Source organism: Colletotrichum costaricense (genome assembly GCF_030867565.1).
Source record: "Colletotrichum costaricense strain IMI 309622 chromosome Unknown Scaffold_3.1, whole genome shotgun sequence".
Classification (NCBI taxonomy): Eukaryota; Fungi; Ascomycota; class Sordariomycetes; order Glomerellales; family Glomerellaceae; genus Colletotrichum; species Colletotrichum costaricense.
Genome location: NW_026848232.1, coordinates 3,074,042 through 3,095,820, shown reverse-complemented (window position 1 = coordinate 3,095,820; position 21,779 = coordinate 3,074,042). Strand labels below are relative to the sequence as shown.

The 21,779-nt window shown below is 53.8% G+C and overlaps 9 protein-coding genes across 9 annotated transcripts; 4 read left to right on the top strand and 5 right to left on the bottom strand.

Annotated features, from left to right (window-relative positions):
- Positions 1 to 109: 109 nt before the first annotated feature.
- On the top strand, positions 110 to 733 carry CCOS01_03866 (uncharacterized protein; the record flags this gene model as incomplete). The annotated part of the gene is made up of 1 exon (XM_060452049.1): positions 110 to 733. The coding sequence occupies one exon, from the start codon at positions 110 to 112 to the stop codon at positions 731 to 733; it is 624 nt and encodes a 207-aa protein (XP_060318314.1).
- A 1,787-nt stretch (positions 734 to 2,520) lies between these two features.
- CCOS01_03865 (SPFH domain/Band 7 family protein) lies at positions 2,521 to 3,880 on the bottom strand (the record flags this gene model as incomplete). The annotated part of the gene is made up of 3 exons (XM_060452048.1): positions 2,521 to 2,814; positions 2,866 to 3,449; positions 3,520 to 3,880. The coding sequence occupies 3 exons, from the start codon at positions 3,878 to 3,880 to the stop codon at positions 2,521 to 2,523; spliced, it is 1,239 nt and encodes a 412-aa protein (XP_060318313.1).
- Positions 3,881 to 5,684: 1,804 nt separating this feature from the next.
- On the bottom strand, positions 5,685 to 5,984 carry CCOS01_03864 (uncharacterized protein; the record flags this gene model as incomplete). Its single annotated transcript, XM_060452047.1, has 1 exon — positions 5,685 to 5,984. The coding sequence occupies one exon, from the start codon at positions 5,982 to 5,984 to the stop codon at positions 5,685 to 5,687; it is 300 nt and encodes a 99-aa protein (XP_060318312.1).
- Positions 5,985 to 6,848: 864 nt separating this feature from the next.
- On the bottom strand, positions 6,849 to 9,654 carry CCOS01_03863 (UDP-glucose,sterol transferase; the record flags this gene model as incomplete). The annotated part of the gene is made up of 6 exons (XM_060452046.1): positions 6,849 to 7,725; positions 7,800 to 8,150; positions 8,206 to 8,569; positions 8,627 to 8,787; positions 8,841 to 9,510; positions 9,570 to 9,654. The coding sequence occupies 6 exons, from the start codon at positions 9,652 to 9,654 to the stop codon at positions 6,849 to 6,851; spliced, it is 2,508 nt and encodes an 835-aa protein (XP_060318311.1).
- A 590-nt stretch (positions 9,655 to 10,244) lies between these two features.
- CCOS01_03862 (uncharacterized protein) lies at positions 10,245 to 10,784 on the bottom strand (the record flags this gene model as incomplete). Its single annotated transcript, XM_060452045.1, has 1 exon — positions 10,245 to 10,784. One exon carries the CDS (start codon positions 10,782 to 10,784, stop codon positions 10,245 to 10,247), a length of 540 nt encoding a protein of 179 aa, XP_060318310.1.
- Positions 10,785 to 11,883: 1,099 nt separating this feature from the next.
- Positions 11,884 to 13,738, top strand: CCOS01_03861 (FAD-dependent monooxygenase; the record flags this gene model as incomplete). The annotated part of the gene is made up of 2 exons (XM_060452044.1): positions 11,884 to 12,353; positions 12,409 to 13,738. The coding sequence occupies 2 exons, from the start codon at positions 11,884 to 11,886 to the stop codon at positions 13,736 to 13,738; spliced, it is 1,800 nt and encodes a 599-aa protein (XP_060318309.1).
- Positions 13,739 to 13,880: 142 nt separating this feature from the next.
- On the bottom strand, positions 13,881 to 15,061 carry CCOS01_03860 (blastn match against entry EMBL; the record flags this gene model as incomplete). Its single annotated transcript, XM_060452043.1, has 2 exons — positions 13,881 to 15,000; positions 15,054 to 15,061. 2 exons carry the CDS (start codon positions 15,059 to 15,061, stop codon positions 13,881 to 13,883), a joined length of 1,128 nt encoding a protein of 375 aa, XP_060318308.1.
- An 847-nt stretch (positions 15,062 to 15,908) lies between these two features.
- Positions 15,909 to 19,353, top strand: CCOS01_03859 (ATPase; the record flags this gene model as incomplete). The annotated part of the gene is made up of 4 exons (XM_060452042.1): positions 15,909 to 16,033; positions 16,095 to 17,964; positions 18,029 to 18,323; positions 18,617 to 19,353. The coding sequence occupies 4 exons, from the start codon at positions 15,909 to 15,911 to the stop codon at positions 19,351 to 19,353; spliced, it is 3,027 nt and encodes a 1,008-aa protein (XP_060318307.1).
- A 1,112-nt stretch (positions 19,354 to 20,465) lies between these two features.
- On the top strand, positions 20,466 to 20,912 carry CCOS01_03858 (uncharacterized protein; the record flags this gene model as incomplete). Its single annotated transcript, XM_060452041.1, has 1 exon — positions 20,466 to 20,912. The coding sequence occupies one exon, from the start codon at positions 20,466 to 20,468 to the stop codon at positions 20,910 to 20,912; it is 447 nt and encodes a 148-aa protein (XP_060318306.1).
- Positions 20,913 to 21,779: the final 867 nt, after the last annotated feature.

Below are 21,779 nucleotides of genomic sequence, written 5' to 3'. Positions count from 1 at the left end.
ACAGTGTTGTCAACAGCGACAATCCCACGAAGCTCCACACAAGCTCCGAAGCACAACTTCAACCTCCACGACATCCACCTCAACATCTTTGCAATAGATAGAGAGCATCATGGCGTCCCCACCAACAACAGTCACCCTCCGCTCCCCCTCAAAATACACAACCGCCTCCTCCCCATCACCATCAACCTTCTCAGCCCCGCCCCTCGAATGGCTCCTCCGCACCTGGTCCGTAACCCACTCCACCCTCGCAATGTGGCGCGACGCCCGCAACGTCCGCATCTCCTACGCCTCCATGGCCCCGAAACCTGACGGCACAGCCCGCATAGACGACCTCGTCGAGTACGAGTCCAACAAGACGCCTCACCCCTCCACGGCCGTCAAATCCGTAAAGGGCGTCGATACCGCCTGCGCCGTCGGGGATACTTCCGTCTGGGACTGGAGGGGGAAAGGGTGGCTGTTCTTCGTGGGCAGTCATTGGGAGGTTCTCGGATGGGGGGAGAGGAAGATCGAAGGCAGTGGGGAGGTGGAGAGGTGGGCTGTTACGTGGTTTGCGCCGACGGTGTTTACCAAGGAGGGTGTTGATATCTACTGCGATCGCAAGGAAGGGTTGAGTGCCGCTGGGTATGAGGAGGTTATGGGCGCACTGAAGGGCTTGGAGGCCAAGGAGTTGGTTGGCATGGTGGAGAAGGATATGTTGCCTGTTGAGATTGCGTTGCCCTGGAAGGAGGCGTGAGTGTTGTGTGCTTGGATATTACGTTGCCCGGTTCAGGCGTGTCTTTGATTCGAGTTTGTATAGTAGTGATATAATATCTAGGCTGAGCATCTATTCTTTCATATAGAACCCATCACAATAACAAACAAGTAAGCTCGCAGCTGTATAGTAGTGTACTATAAATTTCTTGGTTCAGACTCTTCAAGCACTTATCAATCTTTGTGTAAAAGTCTCAAGAAGTGAGTCTGACAAAGTTCTGATAGGTAATGAAAGCATCCATTCTCTCCCAAAGCCATCGCTCCAAATAGATTGTCACCCCAGCCACCATCAGTGACCAGAAGTCAAGACATGTCAACGTAGTTCGACAACTTATTACAAGACTATTTAAGCAGCCGACAGTATTCTGTTTTGGTAACAGGCCATGATATCACTCTGCCTTATCACAGAGAAACTCTTCAGGGTGTTCCTACTCAAGTTGATTTGTCTCCCAGAAGCACTACTTTGGACCATTCATAATAGACTGCTTCCTAGACCCCGTTAGCGCTAAAATAAAATAAAAAAAGCATATGAAAAAATGTCGACGACTTATTCTGAGACTGCTTCAGCGTGCGTCTAGCATCTTGTAGAGGATGCTGCGTGGGGAGGTATAGAGGTATTCTTTGTTGGCGTGATGCGTTCTGCTGTCATTCATAGCAGGCTGCTAACCTACCCATATTCGTTCTTCATCTCTCGTCACGCAGCTCCTGGTTCACGTTCGCCCACGAATACCCCGTCATCTCTCAGTTTTCGCCCCATGCACATCACTCACCCCTTCCCATGCTCATTCTCATCCCATCCCACTCTATTCGATCAATGCTCCAACTCATCCTCCTGCCCAGCTCTCCCTACCTCATTCCCAATCACTCCCATTTCCGTCATCGAATAAACCAACTGGCCCAACGACTCGACATTCGAGGTTCAGCCCCTTTCGTCCACCAAGCCTCCAAAATGCTTTTTCCATGCCACCGCTTCAGCTGATCCCGCCTACACGTTTAAAATCGACCGTGGTCCGAGAATCAGCCACAGACTGATTGGTGGTTATTCATCTTTTTCCGCTACTCTCTCTTGATACCGACCTTCCTTGTCAGTATATAAGTCGACTGACTCTTGGATTCGCTGATGCACATCATTGGCTAGGCAACCAGGAGTTGAACGCATTCGTTCTCGCTACATCCTCAAGGCAGCTTCAGACCGTCAATTTACAGTTTCTTGCGAGCTCAATTCTGTAAATTCGATGGCACATGGCAATATGGACTCATTGAAAATTGCGCTGACTCCAAATGTGCGATATAAAGCTGATGTTATGGAAGTCCGTGCATGCAACAGGATAAACAAAGACACAATTTCGAAATGTGCAGCAAAGTAAATCAAGGTAGAGATTCGTATTCAATTTCAGTACCATTATGATTATGTCCTCCGAGTCAAATTTCAAGCGAATGAAATGGGTATACTGCAAAGCCCGTCCAACATGATCATGCCGATTTGAGCTATCATCTCCCGGCAGGCCTCTGTCCATCCTTACCCCACATCTCTCCCGCGTGCTACAAGTACATGTTTTTTTCTGGTTTTTTCTATTTCGTTGTATGGAATCATTCGTCGCAAAGGGGTATTTGAAAAATCAATCGTGTCGGAGTATCGTGAAGCGCATGGGGATTTGACGTCGCAGCAAGAAAATCAAAGCGTAATTGGTGACAGCCGTAAAGGGGTCGGCTTTAGTGTGACCAAGCTATTCCCCCACACGAGACCTCAAGTCAGCACTCGGTGCGAACTCAAATGTTTTCGATGACACGAGAGTTAATGGCTTGCTGAAAGCCGGAATCCTGACCTCCAAAGTCGTTGAAGTCGCCAGTGCCGTGGTTGGCACCGCTCGACTCGCCCGCTTGGTTGTTGCCGCTGAGCGACTGCTGAATGTTGGGCATGGTCTGGCCAGGACCAGGCAGGAAGATGACCTTGCTGTTGGAAGACTTGGCCATCGCCTGCATGGCTTCGAGGTAGCGGATCTGCATGGCAGGGGCAGACGACAGAATGTCGGCAGCCTGGCGCATGAGCTTGGCAGATTCGACCTAAATTGTGTTAGTGATGAAATGTAATCATGTGAGATTTAGGATGCGTACCTCAGCCTTGGCTGCGATGATCTTGCTCTCACCAATACGCTTGCTCTGGGCGGCCATGGACAGCGACTCCTGCAACTCTTGGCTGAAGATGATGTCCTTGATGAGCATGCTCTCGACCTGAACACCCCATCCGGCAGCGACATCCTCGATGATCTCGCCAATGGACTGGGCAATCTCCTCACGACGCTCAATAACATCCTGGAGAATGCGGGCACCGACGACGTGGCGGAGAGTGGTCTGGGTTCGCTCCATCAGAGCCTGGCGCACGTTGGAAATACCGAAGGCGGCTCTGTGAGGTGCGACAATGTGGTAGTAGATGACAGAGGTGAGGTGCAGGGTGACGTTGTCCTTGGTCATGCAAGTCTGCTGGGGAACCTCTGCCATTTGAATCTTTACGTCGACCTGAATGAGCTTCTCGCTGAGAGGGTTGACCTTGACAAGACCAGGGTCGACGGCCTTGTAAAATTTGCCAAACTTGGTGACGAGACCGACATTACCCTGATTCACGTTCTTGTAAGGGTTCGGGCAGACGATGCAGCAGGGAATGGCACCAAGAGTACCAATGCAGGCACCGAAGGTGTTGACTGGTGGTGATGTTGTGTCAGTGGTTTGCGATAGGCTTGGAGGAGAGGCGGATGCAAGGATCAGACTTACTCATGGTTCCGTACCAACCCTTGGGGTTGGCATCTTCGGCGACAACTCTGGCGTAGCTGCGCTGGAGATCCTCCTTGGTGGGAGGCTGGACCGTCATCTCATTGTGAGGCTTGAAGCCGCCCTGTCCAAGACCGAGGCCGCCACCGTTGGCCGTGGTTTCGCTGCGCTCCTCATAATCGGGTGCGCGGGCCTTGCCCGTGGAAGTGCTCTCGTGTTGCGGGGCGCTCATCGTAGGCGAATGCGATCGAGACGAGTTGGCTTGGAGAAGGTGTCGTGCAGATGTGTTGGAAGAAGAAGCTTGTCGAGTGCGGGTATCTAGATGATCAGAAGCTTCGGAGGTAGATTCTGAGTGATGAACCATGTGTGCTAGCCAAGGTACGATTTGTGATGGTTGGGGGTACGAGGTTCTTAAGTAGACGACGTCTGGGGTAGGTAGGTACAAAATGGAGATGTGTCGAGGGGAGAATGAAGACCGGGGACTGCACTAAGAGTTCTAAGACCAAGGGATCATAGACACCCGACGGGTCTAAGAGCAAGGGTCGAATCATTCCGTGGGACATGGAGGACACAGGGTGGGCTGTGTTTGTGCCCAGGAGCTCTTTCCTTGGGGTCATCTTCTTGGGGCCTTCTTTCTGAGGTGGTGGTGGCACTGAGCTATCGGCAAGCGCGATGATAGGCGGGAGAGGAGAGGAGGCAGTCGCAAACCGCGAAAAGGAAGCTACAGGAGCCGAATGGTGGAGCAGGGGTCTCGCAGCACCTCCCTCAAGACTCACTAAGGTGACAATGATATTGCAAAGTGCAAGTACGAAGCTGGAGGTACCTGCCCCATGTTCGAGTTGGTTGCCCCGTCTGCGTCCGTGGGCTGTTGAACGGGGCAGGGATGTGAGCACCAGGGAAGGAACGCTGGAGCCATGCGGGGCAAACGTGCCCGATGGTGGAGAGCACCTGCACTGCCCGCGAAACTCCAACATGCGGTGGCCCATGCTCAATTTGAGCTTCCTTCCCTTCACGGTCACGACGTTCTTTCTGCCTGCACCAAGGTAATCATCTTGCTGACTGTTTCTTCTCGGCACACATTCCGCATCATCACTTGCCTACCTTACCTACCTAGGTACCTACACCAGGACAGCCAATATGTTGAAAAGATCTCGTGGTCATGGACGGCCTCAAAAAAAAAAAAAAAAAAAAGCCGCAATGCTAGCACAATCGACACCGTTGCGACGGCTTGACTTTCCATATCGCGCCCAATCGCGAAGCTGCCGGTCTGCCGTCTTACCTTCAAGGTCCCTACACCCCAATCAGAGTGACATGGTTGTTTCTTCTCTTTTGCCCGGATAGACAGCGCGACTTTCGCCTTCAACTGCGCGCATCGACCAAGTGTGATCGCCCGACTGCTTCCAAACTTTACCACGAGGGCAATGTCGCTGCTCCGCCCTCTCCATTCTTCGCTGCCTAGGCAACAAAAAAAAACCTCACGATCCGATCCCAACGGTCCGTCCTTGGTGGCAGAGCGGTGGCGGACCCAATCCGTCCTTCAATCAGCCTTGGCTACAGCCAAGACACGCCGCGCACGGGGTTGATTGCTGACTGCTCAGGGCGGGCCGGCGGTTGTGTTTTGGCACCTTTGCACTTCTCTAACCTCTCCGAGAAAAAGTGCACACCATCCCATCCAAACACGCCGTCTGATCTCGACAAGCTCCAGGCGGCTGTCTGTCTGCCAGGGGCAATTGAATCACTGAGCCTGCAACTATCGACCAAAATGTCACACGCCAACGGAGAACGTTTCACACATCATTCATCTCTGTGTCATGATATTCGGGGCCCTGTCACCCCAACATGCACAACAGCCAATCAACGTCCTCTCGCGTGCCGACTTCCGCCAAGGGAGGGCATGGCAGAGTGGCATGATATCATGGAACCCCAGCGCCGAGATTTGGAGAATCCTACACTACGAATACTATACCCTCAAGTCAGACATCGTGATTGTTCGCCGACTGCTTTCGGTTAATAATTGCATGGCATAGCGAGTGGCTTACTTTACCTACCTAAGGCAAGGTATTTATCCGTTACCTAACGGCTCCTGCGGCCGGTAATCACCCACCAACTGATCCTTCATCGCAGAGCCTCTCTCAAAGTCCGAGGAATTTGGAGACCAGGGAATGACTTCATTGACTCCGCTCTTGAGAATGCGCCTCCAACCGCTCGTGCATATTCTTACATTGTCCTCCGTAAGGTAAAGTGGTGTCGTCTCCACTCAATCTACCGTCGCCGCCCAGCTTCTGGGCAGAACGCCATTCACAACTCTCAGCCTCCGGATCGGCCAATCCACGCCGGCCGCATGTCTCCACCCTTTCCGAAAGTGGCCCTAGCGTCTCTCCGGCACGCGTGACCCGGCACTGCCCCGCCAATATTTGTCGCCCGGCGAACTTGGAGCAAGAGCTTTCAATTTCTGCCTTTCTGCGCATCAATATCTCTTGGGTATTGGAGCAACTTGACATCATCCTCCGGATTGGCCAGAATATCGGCCGATCCTCCGCCTTCATCCCGACAAACCAACACCAATTTCCGGTGGCGACCCGCGGGCGGCTGCAATCTTTAGCCGACTCTCACCGAATCCAGCACCCGGCGAGAACCGTCTCCACGTTGAACCCATAACCTTCGTCACATGCTTCCGCAGGGCGAACGCAGACTCCACAAGGCTCAAATGGTTGACTGATTTCGTTCTACATCATCCTTGTCGTCTTACTGCGTGGTCTCGTTTGCTGTGTAAATGTGGGAATAGCTGAGCTTTTTTGAATATTCCCTGATAAGCTCCGCCACCAACGAATGCCCCGCCATCGAATCCTTCCAGAAGCCTTCCTTTTCCGCCACCCCTGCACCGCCGTGCATCCCTCGTCCGTGATATTGCAATTCCATCGTCATTCCCATCTTGTACGAGGTTGACTACCTAGTACATAGGAACTAAGCTGCAAATACGCGGTGCCTAATCATCCGTGCCACTATGGTTTTGTAGATCACTGCCACGGTCCCGTATAAGTCAATGTGGCAATGGCTGTGTTGGGGTCACGATACCTACCCCAGATGTGGAGGAGCCGCATTCCCTAGACAAGGTAAAATAACCCGTATGAAATAAGCTATCGAATTCTTCTAGAAGAGCCAGCATGTAGGGTATCCATCACGGGATGATGACGGTCTGCTTCCTGGTTCCCTTTTGAGCCACCCTAATCCCATGTCTACCGCAACGCCTCACAAGACACATCCAAATAAGCAAAAAGGAAACAGCCATTCTGCTGACAGCTATTACCATTCCAATAAGGCAAACTCATTCATCACTGCCCTCTAGTCCCCTTCATCCCCTCAAAATCCTCCACAATGGCAGCATGATCCATCTTCCACCCAGGGCTCATGGACACCATCCAATCTCCCTCCAACAACTTCTCATCCTCAATACTCCTCCTCGTATCCGCATACGACGCAGCCCAGATGCTCCTATAAATCCCCTGCGCCGGGTAACTAACCAATCCAAACGTCGCAGCAGTACTCTTCGTTACAAGACTAGCCACCCCCTTCCCAAGCCCCTTGGCCGCCCCCAGCGCGCCCTGCTCCTTTTTGCCCGTGTACGTGTGCACAAAGATGTCTGTCAGCCCGCCCTTCATGTCCTGGCAGAACGTCTTGCCCGCCACCGAGACGCCGCTGCGGAAACCCTCGACGGCGTCGTGCTTGCGGACGGGCTCGCCGTACAGGTTCGGCACCGCGCGGAGACCCTCCGTCACGGCGAGGGGTATATCGACGAGGAGACCTTTCGTCGCGTTGCTCGCGAGTTTGCCTACGCCGTTGGCTGCTGCGGCTGCCATGGCGCCTGGTTTTGCGCCGTTGGAGGATGATTCCTGGCTACCCCTGGATGGCGGCGGCCGGGCCGAGGAAGTTTTCTCTCCGGTTGCCGCCGCCCCGTCTGGGACCCCGACGCCGGGGAGGGGCAACATGGCGAACGCGGGCGCTTGGCTGTGTCTTTGCGTGTTCTCGACTTGCTGCTGCTCTTCGAGGTTCTCGCCAGACTCGCTGGTGCGTTTGTATTGTTCAAAGGGCTTGACAATAATGTCGGCTGTGGCGCCTGCCATTTTGACGATTGTCGAGATGGAGGCTGCCGATACTGCCGTCAGGGGGTCCCATCTCTGGTTCTCAATGTTTGTCGGTTTCGATCGGTATCTGCAAAAGAACAGTTTCAGTAACAAGCGTCATGGAGAGGGTCCTTGAATCGAGTGTATGAGTTAACCACGTACGACTTGAGCTGCTTCCGCTGCAATTTTCCATTCTTGACCAAGATGGACGCGACGGGTCTACACATCTTGACCTGTTTCTTACCCCTCCCGTAGACCAGCGCCGCGGGCTGGTCGGAGAAGAAGTCGCAGCCCATTTTCGACTGTGGCAAGTTGGCATGGAAGGCGTCGACGGCGGCCTGGACGCCGTCCTCCCTCTGCATTGCGTCGGCGAGCTTTCTGGCCGAGCGGATGGCGTCCGGGGAGAGGCAGAGCTGGATGGCCTGGATTAACTTTTGCGATGTGAGGGAGCGGTAGGGGATGGGGTCTGGTCCTGCGCCAGCTTCTGCCACGACGGCGCCCCAGAAGGGTTGGCTATGGGGGAAGTGTCAGTGAAACTGTGGCCCATGTGATCCTATTTTCTACTCACTCTCCGAAGAAGGGAACAATGGTTGTAGGCTTTCCGTATCTCAATCCGCAGGCTGTAGTACCGGCGCCGCCGTGGTGGATGACAGCGGCGACTTGCTGGAATAGCCACTCGTGCGGGCAATCGCCCACGTAAAATACGTTGTCCGACTCCTCGCCGGTCAAGTTGCTCCAGCCTCTCGAGATAATGGCTCTGACTCCTGTCGCCTTGATTGCGCTGAGGACCATGGTCATGAGGCCCTCGATTCCTCCAACCACAATACTTCCGAATCCGACGTATATGGGTGGTGGGCCGGCCTTGAGAAAGGCTTCGAGGTCGGGAGGTGGTGTATACGGCGCAGGGTCGCGGAAGAAGAAGCCACTGATGTCTTGTTGCTGATCGTTAGCTTGACTCTCCATGGTAGAGTTCTTGATGGGAAACATACCAATGTGCGGACCCCAATCACTGGGCTTGGGCACGAGAGACGGCGACCAACAATATGTGAATGGGACTTGCAGACTTTCCAATATACGATGTCCCTCAGTCGACGGAACAGGTTCCAAGCCAAGTGACTGGACTCTCCACGCGTTGACAAGATCTCCCAAGCTATTTTGCCGTTAGCAACATAGCCACTCGCCTGGGAAGAAATACAATCTCACCCCTGCCATGTCAAAAACTCAACAGCAGAATACGAAGCATGATTCGTACTCTTCTTATCCGCCTTTGAAAACCCAATATTCGCCAACGGATGCGGAAACGCCTTGGTACTGCTCCACGGCATCGTAAACATCAAATGCACCGGAATTCCCAGCGCCTGGGCGCAGTGCACGTGGGCGAAGCTCGGCGGGTTGGCAATAATGGCATCGGCAACAAATGGCACGTTGGAAAGGGGGTCAGGGTGGACGCAGGACCGCCAAAAGCCGTCGAGCATCTCGACGTACATGTCGCGCTTCCGCTGGATGATGCCCGCGCGGATCTGCGACATTTTGGGGATCAGGGAGGGTGACTCGACCATGTAGGCCATGAGATCGGCCGGGTCGCCGCCGACGGGGAAGAACTCGATCCTGTTTGGTGAGGCGGAGGCTGGGACGGAGTTGTTGGATTCGAGTACAAAGGAGGAGAACTGCGGGTGCGTTGCGATGCGGACGCGGTGGCCTGCTTTCCGGAGGGCGGAGGCGAGGGCGAGGAAGGGCTGCACGTCGCCTCTGGAGCCGACGACTTGGACCACGATATTGAGTGGTATTGGCCATTGACGTTGAGGTGTGTACCGGGGTGTATACTCAGGCGGTGTCTGGTCTTCGGCCTGCGTTGAGCCGGATGGTTCGCCTTCTATTCACCGCGTTGAGTGTTTGTTTTAGGGTTATTACAGGGTCTTGGGGCTGCTTTACCTTCGAGGTAGAGGTCCTCGAGCCCCAAGGCCGAAGCTTTAGACTCCCTAGAGGATCCAAATGTCTCTCTCTTTTCGCCTTCCATGTTTGCGTACTTCACGTGCAGAATAGCTGTGTGATGTTGGAGGTGGATAGTAAAAGAGGACGTGGGGAATAAAGTAGGAGACAGGGAGGGGCAGGATCAAGTACATATAAAGAGACTTAAGCATACGTTAATCTACCTAGTACCTTGCCGCATAGCCTCCTGGGTAGGGCCGCGTCAGGAAGTCGGCTACTCTCAGGTTAGCCAGTGGATCTACTTTTTACCGTCAGCTACTAGCTAGGCATCTAATGTCATGGATACGAAATGAGCGGCCCGAAACTCAACTGGTCTCGCTGCTTCGGGGTGACCGTAGAGCGTAGGTAGGTGTTCCCTGCTGCTTGGAAAAGTCTGATGGTAATCTCTGTCAATTTTCTTGTAGTCGCTCAAGCGATCTTGTTATTATTCCACGAGACTTTTTCTCGAGAGAGGCCGGATATTGCCAGAATCAAGATTATTTGCTCAGTCTCACAAGCACTGTTGTTTTCAAACTCGATAAATCTATGTATCTCTTCCAATAAAAACTCGTTATCCGCTCATTAACCCCAACGCCATACGAATGTGCAAAGTAGATGAGTCTATTACCCGCGGTCCATCTAGACACTCTCTTCTCGACTATTTGGAAGACCATCCAATTCAAGCTTATCCTCTTCCGATTCCTGCTTCTTCACCGTCCTCTTCATCTTCCTCGACGCGCAACAAAAAGCGCACCCGTGAACAGAGCTCAGAAGCCACAGCAGCATGCTAATCCCCGCAATCCAAGCACCCGCAGCAAGTCTCGACTTGACATCGCCCGTAACGTTGATACTCTTCTCGCCGCCCACGACCATGGAAGAAGACAGACCGCACAGCGCGGCCCAGAGGACGGCCAGCCCGAAGTCCCATACAGACCAGGCGGCGTGTGTAACTGTCGCGAAGACGTGGTAGGCGCATGTCAGCGCTGAGAGGATGGCCGGGACGAGGGCGTAGATCCAGGGCGTTCTCTCGAGGTTCTCTGTCGGCAGGGTGCTCCAGGAGCCGAGCGTGGCGGCATAGAGGCCAATCGTGACGATGGCGAAGACGAATTGGAGGATTCGGATGCAGGCGCGGACCCAGAGGCCGAAGGCGCCTGAGAGCTGCCAGTAGTCTGTGTTCATGGCTCAGCTCGTGGTATGGGGTTTGTGTTTACAAGCTGTAAGGCACTTGTAGAGGAGAGAAAGTCTTAGGACGTTGATGTGTTGGTAGGAGGCGAGATAGGAAGATGTCTGAACTCAGAGGAGAAAAGAATTGGAGATTGATGGATTGTAGGGATTTGAGAATGGAGGGCGAGGAAGAGGAAGAGGGACGAATTTCGGTACTCGTTTTCGGGGAACGAAAAGTCAATGGATCTTTATCCTGGCCACCACTGGTTGAGACGTCTGGAAAAAGAAGAGACGCAAATTTTCTTGACGCCGCCGCTCAAAGTCATCTGGTCACAGAATTACTCCTTACTGTATGCTTTGGTGCGTGTAAGTCGTCAGCGGGGTCTCCCTCGTCCCTGAATCATGGCGATGAGCCAATCAAAACATTTCCGCATTCTGTACGAAAATTCGCTCGTTTTCGATACGATTATTCTACGAGCCATGAAGTCCGGCCCCTGTTTTAGTCTCCAGCCTTAAACCCTAGTTTTACCCAATTCCCCCCTCCCTTGTCTTAGAATTATTGTCCAGTAACGAGTCGCAGTACACTTGATGACTGGGATTTAGATTCTGTTTCTGTACAAGGTCACCGGCAAATGGCAGAACACATGGAGCTATTCGGACTTGGCGCGGCGTACGGCGATCCTCACTTTCTGGGAGGTGGCTTCGGAGGCATATCGTCATCACAAATACCGACTTGTGAGTGGGCTTTTTCTTAATACCCTGTTTTCTCATGCCTTATTACACTAGCCACAGCACATTGTACGCGTCTCGGAGGCTCGGCAATCAGGGGAGATACCCTCGTGTCCTCCGCGCCGTCGACATAGCCCTGTGGAAACTTTCCGTCTGATGTGACTTGGACCGGGACAACTAGTATCGTGACGAAATTGGTACTGAACATCTGTAGCGATGGCAAATGTGACGAAAGTGGAATGTCGTTCAACGATACGAAAATGAGAAGATGGCGGAGTCCACCGTTCTGATATAAAAATGCCCATCGAGACCGCATCATGGCCTTTATCATTGGTAGTATCTCACAGGCACGCACACAAGCCCGTCACCTTCTCTCGTTACCACAATGGCTGCCAAAACCGTCATCTCGTTCCTGGTAACCGTCTGCGCTCTAGGCATCTCCGCGCAGCAGACATGCAAAGTCACCCCCGACGATGCTGCATGGCCGTCCGACGAGGATTGGTCGAAGCTGAACGCAACAATCGACGGTGTTCTCATCAAGACTCGACCCGCCGCATCCTCCTGCTACGCCGGAAACCCGTTCGGCTCCTTGCAGTCGTGCGAAGACGTCGAGAAGGGATGGGGATACTCCGCCTACCACGCATCCCTTCCTGAGTCCATCGACTCCTCCATCTACGCCAATAACTCGTGTCTCCCTCCGAGTGAGTCCGCGGCCAAGGGTTGCGAGATTGGCGGCTCGCCGCAGTACGTTGTGAACGCCACGACGGAAGAGCAGATTGCCACTGCCATGGGCTGGGCCAGCTCGCGGAACATTCGCATCGTCATCAAGGGAACTGGGCACGATCTCAACGGCCGGTAAGATGTCTTCAATCTCATCCCCAGAGCTTTCAGTGCACTAACCTGACTCTAGCTCTTCCGGCGCCTACTCGCTGTCCATCTGGACTCACAACTTCAAACAACTCGAATACCACCCCGAGTGGAAATCCCCCAGCGATAATAGAACCGAGGCAGCACTCACCATGGGAAGCGGCCACAACTGGGGCTCCGCCTCTCGAGGAGCAGCTAAGTTCAACAAGGTTGTTGTCGGAGGCGTTGATGAGACAGTCGGAGTCGGCGGACACATGCAGGGAGGCGGTCACGGTCCCCTCTCGAGCACATACGGCCTCGCGGCAGACCAGATCCTGCAAGTGCGCGTCGTGACGACCGACGGCCAGATCCTTGTCGCCAACGAGGCGCAAAACCAGGATCTTCTATGGGCCGTCCGCGGCGGAGGCGCCGGCCAGTACGGCCTCGTCTCCGAGTACGTCATCAAGGCGAACCCCCCGCCGGGCAATGTTGTCTCCAGCGGCATCCAAGTGTCGGCCGTCGGCAACGACACTGCCTCCAGAGAGGCGGCTTGGAGAGGTGCCGCAGCCCTGCTCGCCAGTGTGCCTGACTTGATGGACGCGACTCTCACCGGGACCGGCATGTTAAGCGCCGGAGCTCTACCTGCCAACTCGTCCGAGACTGTCCGCAAGGTCACTGCCTCCATTGGCTTCTTCGCGTACAACACGACAGCAGAGAAAATGACCTCGCTCCTCGAGCCCGTTAGAGCTCGCATCCTCGCAGAGGTGGGCAACAAATCTGTCACAGTCACCCTGAGCGAGCCGTCATCGCAGCCTGACTTTATGAGCTTCTTCGAGAGCCTGAACACGTCGCCCAGCGCAGCCGGGGCTGGGATGATGACGAGTCGCCTCCTCGGACGCAAGGAACTCGCGGAGACTCCGGTGTCGGCCGTCTCTGCGTACCTCCAGCGTCTCAGCGTGCCGCAGAACCCCACGGGTAGCGCCCTCATGGTCATCGGTCTGCAAGGCGGGCTGGGGCCTCGCAACGTCCCCGAGGTGATGCGAGGTGCCCTCAACCCGATGTGGCGCTCTACGTACATCCACCTGATGAGCTACGGCGCATCGGCGGATCCTAACGCGGCGCCACAGGAGGCTCTCGACGGTGTCGCGCAGTGGCTGGAAGAGACCAAGGAGCCCGTCTGGCGCGAGTGGGCACCGGGTGCTGGCTCCTACATGAACGAGGGCAATGCTTTTGACTCCATGTTCAAGGAGGACTTTTACGGTACTTCCTACGACCGTCTAGTTGAGATCAAGAGCAAATATGACCCTACCGAGAGTCTGTTCGTCTTGTCGGGCGTCGGAAGCGATGCTTGGGATTACAACCTCAACAGTGGCAAGTTGTGCAAATCGGCCTGATTTGCCCGGTCTAGTGATGGTATTTCGATGACCGCTCGTGACTGTGACTGGCTTGGCTTCGATATCACAACTAGCTGTTTCTGCCCTTCTCTCGTAGATAGAAATATCATTTTTACTGCCATAATTGAAACTTGCTTGGTTCTTAAGGTTCTCCCGACCGTCGGTGGTCATCTCGGTGTCGTGAGTCAGAGTCTCGTTTGCTTCGTTCGTGCTTCTTCTCATCTCTTCCTTCATGGCGGCTCCTTTCATCTCTTCTAGATTGCATATCGCTTTCGTCCCTTCTTTCGTGTCGGTGATTTCTCTCTTCTTGATGACGGTCCCTGCTCCGACGGCGCTCATCTTCTCGACTGGACCGAGGATGGCGTTCGCTCTCCCTCCTCGAAAGGGATCTGACTTCACCATCATCCTTTTCATGAGACCTCTCTCGAGGGTGGCGTTCTTCATTCCTCCGATGCTCTCGTTTTCGCCGCTCATGTCTCTCCTTTCGCTTCTCCTCCTTGCGCAGCTGCTCGAGCTCTCTCTGTCGCTCGGCTTCAATTCTTTGGCGCTCCTTCTTCACCTCTCTTACTCTGGATGCTCCCATCTTCATCATGGCAAGAGGATCATTCGCTACTATCCTCTGTTCGTCTCTCTTCTTCCTCCCTGGGTCTTCGTTGCCAAATGCGTCCTTGCCGGCAGGCTCGAGCTCTGCGAGTTCAGCTCTTGACCCAGATGCTGCGTACCAAGGGCCGACCATACCGTCCTTGCCGGCCGCATTTGATAATCGCATTGTGTACTGGTCCTCCATTTCCTTCTTCCTTTTTGCCGCTTCCTTCTCCGCTTCTTCATTCTTTAGATGACGACCCTGTTTTCGTTCTTCGCCAAAAAGATCAATGTGCCCAGCTGCATCTACGATCGGCGCAGAGCTGGTTGACTTGCGCAAGGTCTCGTTGGCTATTTGCACGACGCCTGAACGCTCTCTTGCAACACGTAACTCAAAGTCAGTGTCGTCCTCGCCAGCGCGCTTGCGCTTTTTTCTCTCCCTGCCGAACGAACCGGCATCACGGTCCCGATGTCTTGGCTCATCGTCAGGGGTTTCTTCTGTTGGAGGCAGTGGCGGTGGCTCCTCGCCCCGTAAGATAGCTAGCCGGCGCTCGGCATCGACTTCTTGCATGCGCTGCTCCTCGGCCTCCTCCTTGGCCTTTGCGGCAGCCTCATCGCGACGGACACGGGCGATGTTGTCCGCATTGTAGACGTTCCAAGACTTTTTACCCAGTAGGTGTCTGTTTATCAGTTAGATTCTGGCTGATCATACTGGTCGACAGATGTGACTTACAGCGGCATGATTTACTTGGGCCCCTGGAAAGCTTACATTACCAAGAGGAAGCTATGAAAGAGTTGATGCAATGAGGATGATGGCTCGCAACCTATGAGTCCGAAATGCGAGCAGCTCCAGTGAGTCCTAAAAGGGACTAGACTACATCTCGAGCCAATCGACGTCATTAATTAGGCGGCAGCTGGAGACCTGAAGTGGGTCATGCCTGGCGACGGCAGCTGCGTGCCCCACTTCACTTTGACTTGCACCTTCCCGCCGTCAGTCAATGGAACTGCTGCACATGTCACAATGGAATTTGCTGAACAACTTCCTTGTCCAACTTAGTTACCTTATAACAGGACTCGCCCCGTAGATACTAGGTAATGACACGAGGTCAACGCTTGAAAATGATTGGACACCCTCTTACACTCAAGTTGCGCAGGCAGCAACGCTTCTGCAAAGAAGACATCTGGATCCTCAAACTGGCCAGAGTTGAAACAGACTGAACACGGTTACAAACCACGGGTGAGATCCACATAAGCATCAGAGCATCTTCCATGCCATTCGCTGCAGCAAGGGTAAGGTAAGGGTCCCCTCGATACGTACCTGCTTCGCCTTGTGTCCATTTGGCCCAAACAAGGTTTAGCGCTCCCCGGGCCCAGGGGACTTGAAGCGAAGACGAAGCCGCGCAGCCCCTCCAACATGCACCATTCCACCTACCATTAGTGTACATAACCTCCCCTCCGTCATCCTCACCGTCTTCCTCAACACATCTCAAGAACAAGAAACCAGAACAACCCGGCCGTACGAAATCGTAACCAACCTCACAACCAAGCGATCCCATCGTTTCTGCCACACCGACCGAGCGCCTCAGATATGAGCTTCCCCGAGAAGCCGCTCCCCCGCGGCCAGCCGCAGTCGCCGAGACAGCCCGGTGTGCGGCTGAGGATCGAGAAAGTCAGGGACAAGGCCTTGCAGACCCAGCTTATTTATGCCAACGTGTAAGCATCTTTCGAACACGCAGTCCCTCTTCTCTTCCGCTGCTAACCCTTCCCCTCCCAGCGCAGGTGTCAGCTACCGAGACTTCGCCCCGAGCCGCGACGGCCAGGACATCAACATCCTGATTCGAGCCAGAGACCCTGTCCGAGGAACAGTACGAGAGAACGTTGTCAGAGCGCGGCCAACACCCGAACTCCCCGAGGGCACCATCAGTCTGTCCGACCCTCAACGATCATGGCTGAAGATCGGAATGACCGACACCTTCGAGGGTGAGGTGTACGATGCGAACAGGCAAGGCGCAACTCACCTCGAGGCGATGGACCTCGAGCTGTCCTGGGCCTCAATGAAGAGAGACCCCAACTACGAGTTCAAGCACGAATACCTGGCCAAGGTCTTTGAGCGTTTCTTCCAGATGCACTTCTTCGCCCCCGGTCAGCGCACTCTGCTGGACATTGAAGGTCTCAAGATCTTTGCTACCGTCAAGACCATCACTTTTGCTGGAGGCAAAGGTCCCGACGCCGTCGTCACATCATCAGACCCTTCTGCCCGCGGATTCTTCAGCACGAACACGCTATTGTCATTCTTCAAGGGCGCCGAGTCGGATATGAAGCTTCAGGTCGGTGAGCACCAGGGTAACGCCAACCCCATTATCTCCCCAGACTTCAAGTTTGAGGATATGGGTATTGGTGGTCTCCAGGACGAATTCGCCACCATTTTCCGCAGAGCTTTTGCTTCTCGCGTCTTCCCTCCCCAGCTGGTAGCGAAGCTGGGTATTCAGCACGTCAAGGGTATCCTGCTCTTTGGCCCCCCTGGAACCGGAAAGACGCTTATCGCTAGACAAATCGGAAAGATGCTCAACGCTCGTGAGCCCAAGATTATCAACGGTCCTGAGGTTCTCAACAAGTTTGTCGGTCAATCTGAAGAGAACATTCGAAAGATGTTTGCGGATGCTGAGAAGGAGTATAAGGAGAAGGGCGACCAGAGTGGTCTTCATATTATCATTTTCGATGAGTTGGATGCTGTCTGCAAGCAAAGAGGCTCCGGTGCCGGTGGCGGCACTGGTGTTGGTGACAGTGTTGTTAACCAGCTTCTCACCAAGCTCGACGGTGTTGACCAGCTTAACAACATCCTGCTCATCGGTATGACCAACCGTAAAGACATGATCGATGAGGCGCTTCTGCGTCCCGGTCGTTTGGAGGTTCAGTTGGAGATTAGCTTGCCCAACGAAGAGGGACGCAAGGAAATCTTCATGATTCACACTGCCAAGATGCGAGACAACAACATTATGGATTCCAAGGTTGACCTGGCCTCACTGGCAGCTCGCACCAAGAACTACTCTGGTGCCGAGATCTCTGGTGTCGTCAAGGCTGCAACTTCATTCGCCTTCAACCGTCACACTGAGGTCGGCAACAGCGCCAAGATGAAGAATGATGTATCCGCGATGAAGATCACCATGGACGATTTCGACAACGCACTGACCGAGGTCAAGCCGGCTTATGGTGTTTCTGAAGACGAGCTGGCGTTTGCCCTTGGCATGGGAATCCTCCAGTTCAACAACAACATCCCCGCCATTATCCGCACGATGCAGGGCTACATCGACACAGTCAAGGAGTCAGATGTTCTCAACAGGATACCAGTCCTTCTTCACGGGCCCCCGGAGTCAGGCAAGACTGCTTTGGCCGCCCACACCGCCTCCCTTTCAGACTTCCCCTTTGTTAAGCTCATTTCGCCTCAGCACTTGACTGCTTTCCGAGACGAGTTTGGAAAGAAGGACTACCTCACCAAGGTTTTCACCGACGCTTACAAGTCTGAGCGTAGCATCGTAATTTTGGATAACTTTGAGCAACTCATTGAGTGGAACCCAATTGGGCCACGCTTCTCCAACACGGTGCTCGACAGACTCATTTCCCTCATCCAAACCCAGCCACCAAAGGTCAGTTTCAGTTCTTCTTGCTCATCTACTTTTAGATGGATCAATCGTTACTAACTCAATGTAGGGCCGTCGTATCCTCATCATGGTCACCACCTCAGAACGCTTCGTACTCAGCAACTTGGGTGTTCTTAAGCACTTCCGCAGACAGATTCCGGTACCCGCCATCTCTGATGTACGCGAACTTGCCCAAGTCCTGGACCAGTCAGGAATGTTTGGTGGCAACGACATTCAGACCGTCATCCAGTCCATACGCAATGACACTCGGTCGGACAAGATCGGTCTTGGCATCAAGACGATTCTTGAGTCAATCGAGGAATCAAAGATTGAGGCATCCTCACAAGGCACCGACATGCTGGAGAGTCTGTCAAACAGGCTTGTGACGGCTATTTCCTCCAATGCCCTAGACGAGTAAAGGGACTAGGTGGTTGCATTACAAACTATAGAATAGACTCTGAATACAAGAAGTCGAAATTCCCCAGGCATAAAAAACTTCACAATAATCATACATACAAAGCAGAGTATTTCAAGTGCCTTGATTTCCTCGATGATGATGAAAAGACGCCCATGAAGCTTCGAGGAAGAAGGTCTTCCGGCTTATGTAATCCAATCATTTCTGCGGGGCGGCCATTCTGACCCGCCGCACCTGGTGGAGCCAGCGGCGAGGTCACAGTTCACGGCACCAAGCTGAGCTCCCGCTGCGGTTTCGCAGTTTCAACCTTCCACCATCAACCACCCACCAACCCACTCGAGATGGCCGACAGAGCACGATCAAGATCGCGCTCGCCTCGGCGTGATCGAGACAGAGACAGAGATAGACCACGGAAACAAGGCGGTTTCAGATGGAAAGACAAGAGCCGCAGAGACGACCGCGACGACGGTAACGAACGAAGAGGCCTGGAACGAGGCTACCGCAACCGTTCCCGCTCCCCCCGTCGCGACCGCGATCGCGACTCGGACAGAGATCGCCGCAACGACCGCCGCGGCGGCGGAGACGACAACTACAGACCCCGCGACTCGGGCAGAGATAGAGATAGAGACAGAGACAGAGACAGAGACAACAAACCCACCGCCAGCGCCTCAAGCTCGAAGGATGCGCCGACGAAGCCCAAGAAGGAAAAGTCTGCACCCGCGCCGGCTGCGGGCGGCGGCGAGGAGATGATTATCGTGCACGTCAACGACCGCCTCGGTACCAAGGCCGCGATCCCCTGTCTGGCCTCGGACCCGGTCAAGATGTTCAAGATTATGGTGGCGCAACGGGTCGGACGGGAGCCGCACGAGATCTTGCTGAAGCGTCAGGGCGAGCGGCCGTTCAAGGACAATCTTACGCTGGAGGATTATGGTGTCAGCAACGGTGTGCAGCTGGATCTTGAGGTTGATACTGGTGATTAAGAGACTCGGGTTATGGATGCGGGGGGGGGGGGGGGGGGGGGTGGGGGCAATGTGTTGAGGGGGAGTGTGTGTTGGAGGGGGGGGTGGGTGGGGAGTTTTGGGGGGTGGATGGGGGTGGGGGGGGGGGGGGGGGGGGGGGGGGGGGGGGGGGGCGTTGGATGGTCTCTTGCTGCGGAGGACTCGTTGAAGCGTGCGATGGTATGGTCACAATCACAGCTTTGTAACGATTGGATTACCTTATTCTGGCGTTTTGGGGGGAAAGAGTACACTATGGAATCAGGTCTGGAAAGTCTAGATGTCACCGATACCCGTACAAATACTATGGTATGCAAAATCCACATAAGATCATTGCTCGAGAGCTCAATGTATCATCCCTCAAGGTCCACGAATACGCACCCAAAATTTCATCTGATCGGCAGTAGAGCCTTTATATACCCCTCCAAGTCCATTCCTGTCACCAGCCAGGAGGCGCCCGTCTAGGTCGATGGGTCAGGTCAAACTGGCTGGGTGGTGGAATGGTTTATGGTGAATCGACAATTAAATTCTACATCAACCAGCCTACTCGACGACAGGCTAAGCGCAGACGATTACACGAGTTCGAATCCCAGCATGAGCACCAAGAGATGTAGCCCCAGTATCAGCACCCGGGGGGTGAACTCTTTTTTGCCGTCACCTGTACTTTGGTCTTTGCCCACTGCCTCAGAGCAAATCAATTGGATTTTGAAGTTTTTGTCCTTTAAAGCGTCAAGTAAAGCCCGCTACGGACGTATGTTGTGTCACCTTTGCTTGGTTGTCTGACATCCGATGTTGAAGTTGTGCTTCACCCTTGGTTAAGTGTCAGGTCACATGACCCCGCGAGTTCGCGTCAAATGTCCCCGCTTGGACCGTCGCGCTTGTCACGCGCCCTTGTCTTGACATTTGACCCAACCTTCGCCGTTGACTCAGAAAGACAATCCCACACGCGTCTTATTGCCTCGATTCCTATCACTTCTTGTTTCTCAGGAATATTTCCTCGTCACTCTGCAATAATCTTCTAAAAAAGAAGCAAAAACTGAAAATTCACGACGCCTTCAGCAACACCCTCTCACTCATCTCACACTTACACCATCGCCATGACAACCACCACCACAACCACCACCACCAAGAAGACGCCCGCGACGCGCGACATCATCTCAATATCCATCCCAGAAGGCGAAGGCATGAAGACACAACTAGACCGCATCGCTCGCTCAAATCGCACCGCGTACGAGAAACGGGTGTGGACCGCGCTGTGCCAAGTACCAAAGGGTCAGATCACGACGTACGGCATTCTGGCGGCGCATCTCAAGTCGTCGCCGAGGGCCGTCGGCAACGCGCTGCGTCGGAATCCTTTCGCGCCGCAGGTGCCGTGTCACCGGGTCGTTGCTACGGGCGGTGCTTTGGGCGGGTTCAAGGGCAAGTGGCCGAAGAACGGGGAGGGGATCACGCTTGATGAGAAGAGGATGCTTTTGAGGAAAGAAGGCGTCAAAATTGATTCGAGTGGGCGTGTTCTTGGGTCGCCTTTTGTGGCCTTTATTTGAAATCGTTAATGAAGCCAATTTGATGAGCAAGCATACAACTTTTCATGTTTCTACGAATCTTTCTAATCCATGGTGGCGCTTGATAAGTTGCTTTTCGTGGAAAAGACCATGAATACCCGGATGCACGTTTCTACGTCTGCTGGTCTTGTGCAAATGCGTCGGCAAGTTAGTGGCCTAGGAGCAAGTCTTCCCTAGATCGTTGGGAGTATCAGGTGTAGGTAGGGTTGTGGGAAAGGGACTTGGCAATGAGCGGCACGGCACGCAGGCTGCACAAACACGTACCCGAACAGAAGCCCCTTGCACTCACAGGCAAGCGATCGCAAGACATTTTTGGAAGCAGGAAGTCTTCATGTCGATCTGAATCCGTGCGGGAAGGATCGGGAGGTACAGTAATGGATGGCCTGGAAAGAAGGAGTGAGGTACTGGGGTCAGTTCTCTTGTCCTCCTGTCACTAGAGGATCTAGAGGCATGTGGCTGAGGAGTATTTAGAAGGAGTCGTATACGAATTCTCATAAGCCCTCGAGTCTCGCTTATCCTGATCTCGTTTGAGTATCCATCAATGATTTCTCTCCTTTCATCGTGGAAGAATCTGAAGAAGTCATTTGGGACGAGAACGGAGAATGCTGGGCGTTCAATGAGATGCGTTCAACCCCGCAAATGGCAAAGATGAGGTAGCGTTGCAGAGGCACCCGCCGCCAAGTGTGTCACGATCTTCAGAATCCCCTTACCTTGCCTTGGGTAGCATTGTCCGTGCCGAGCACGACTTTGCCAAGCGACTGCTACATACAACCAGCTCATCATGTGATGAGTGACATTTAGCTACTGACGAGAATCTACCACGTTACCTTAAGTGCTTCACGCAACAGG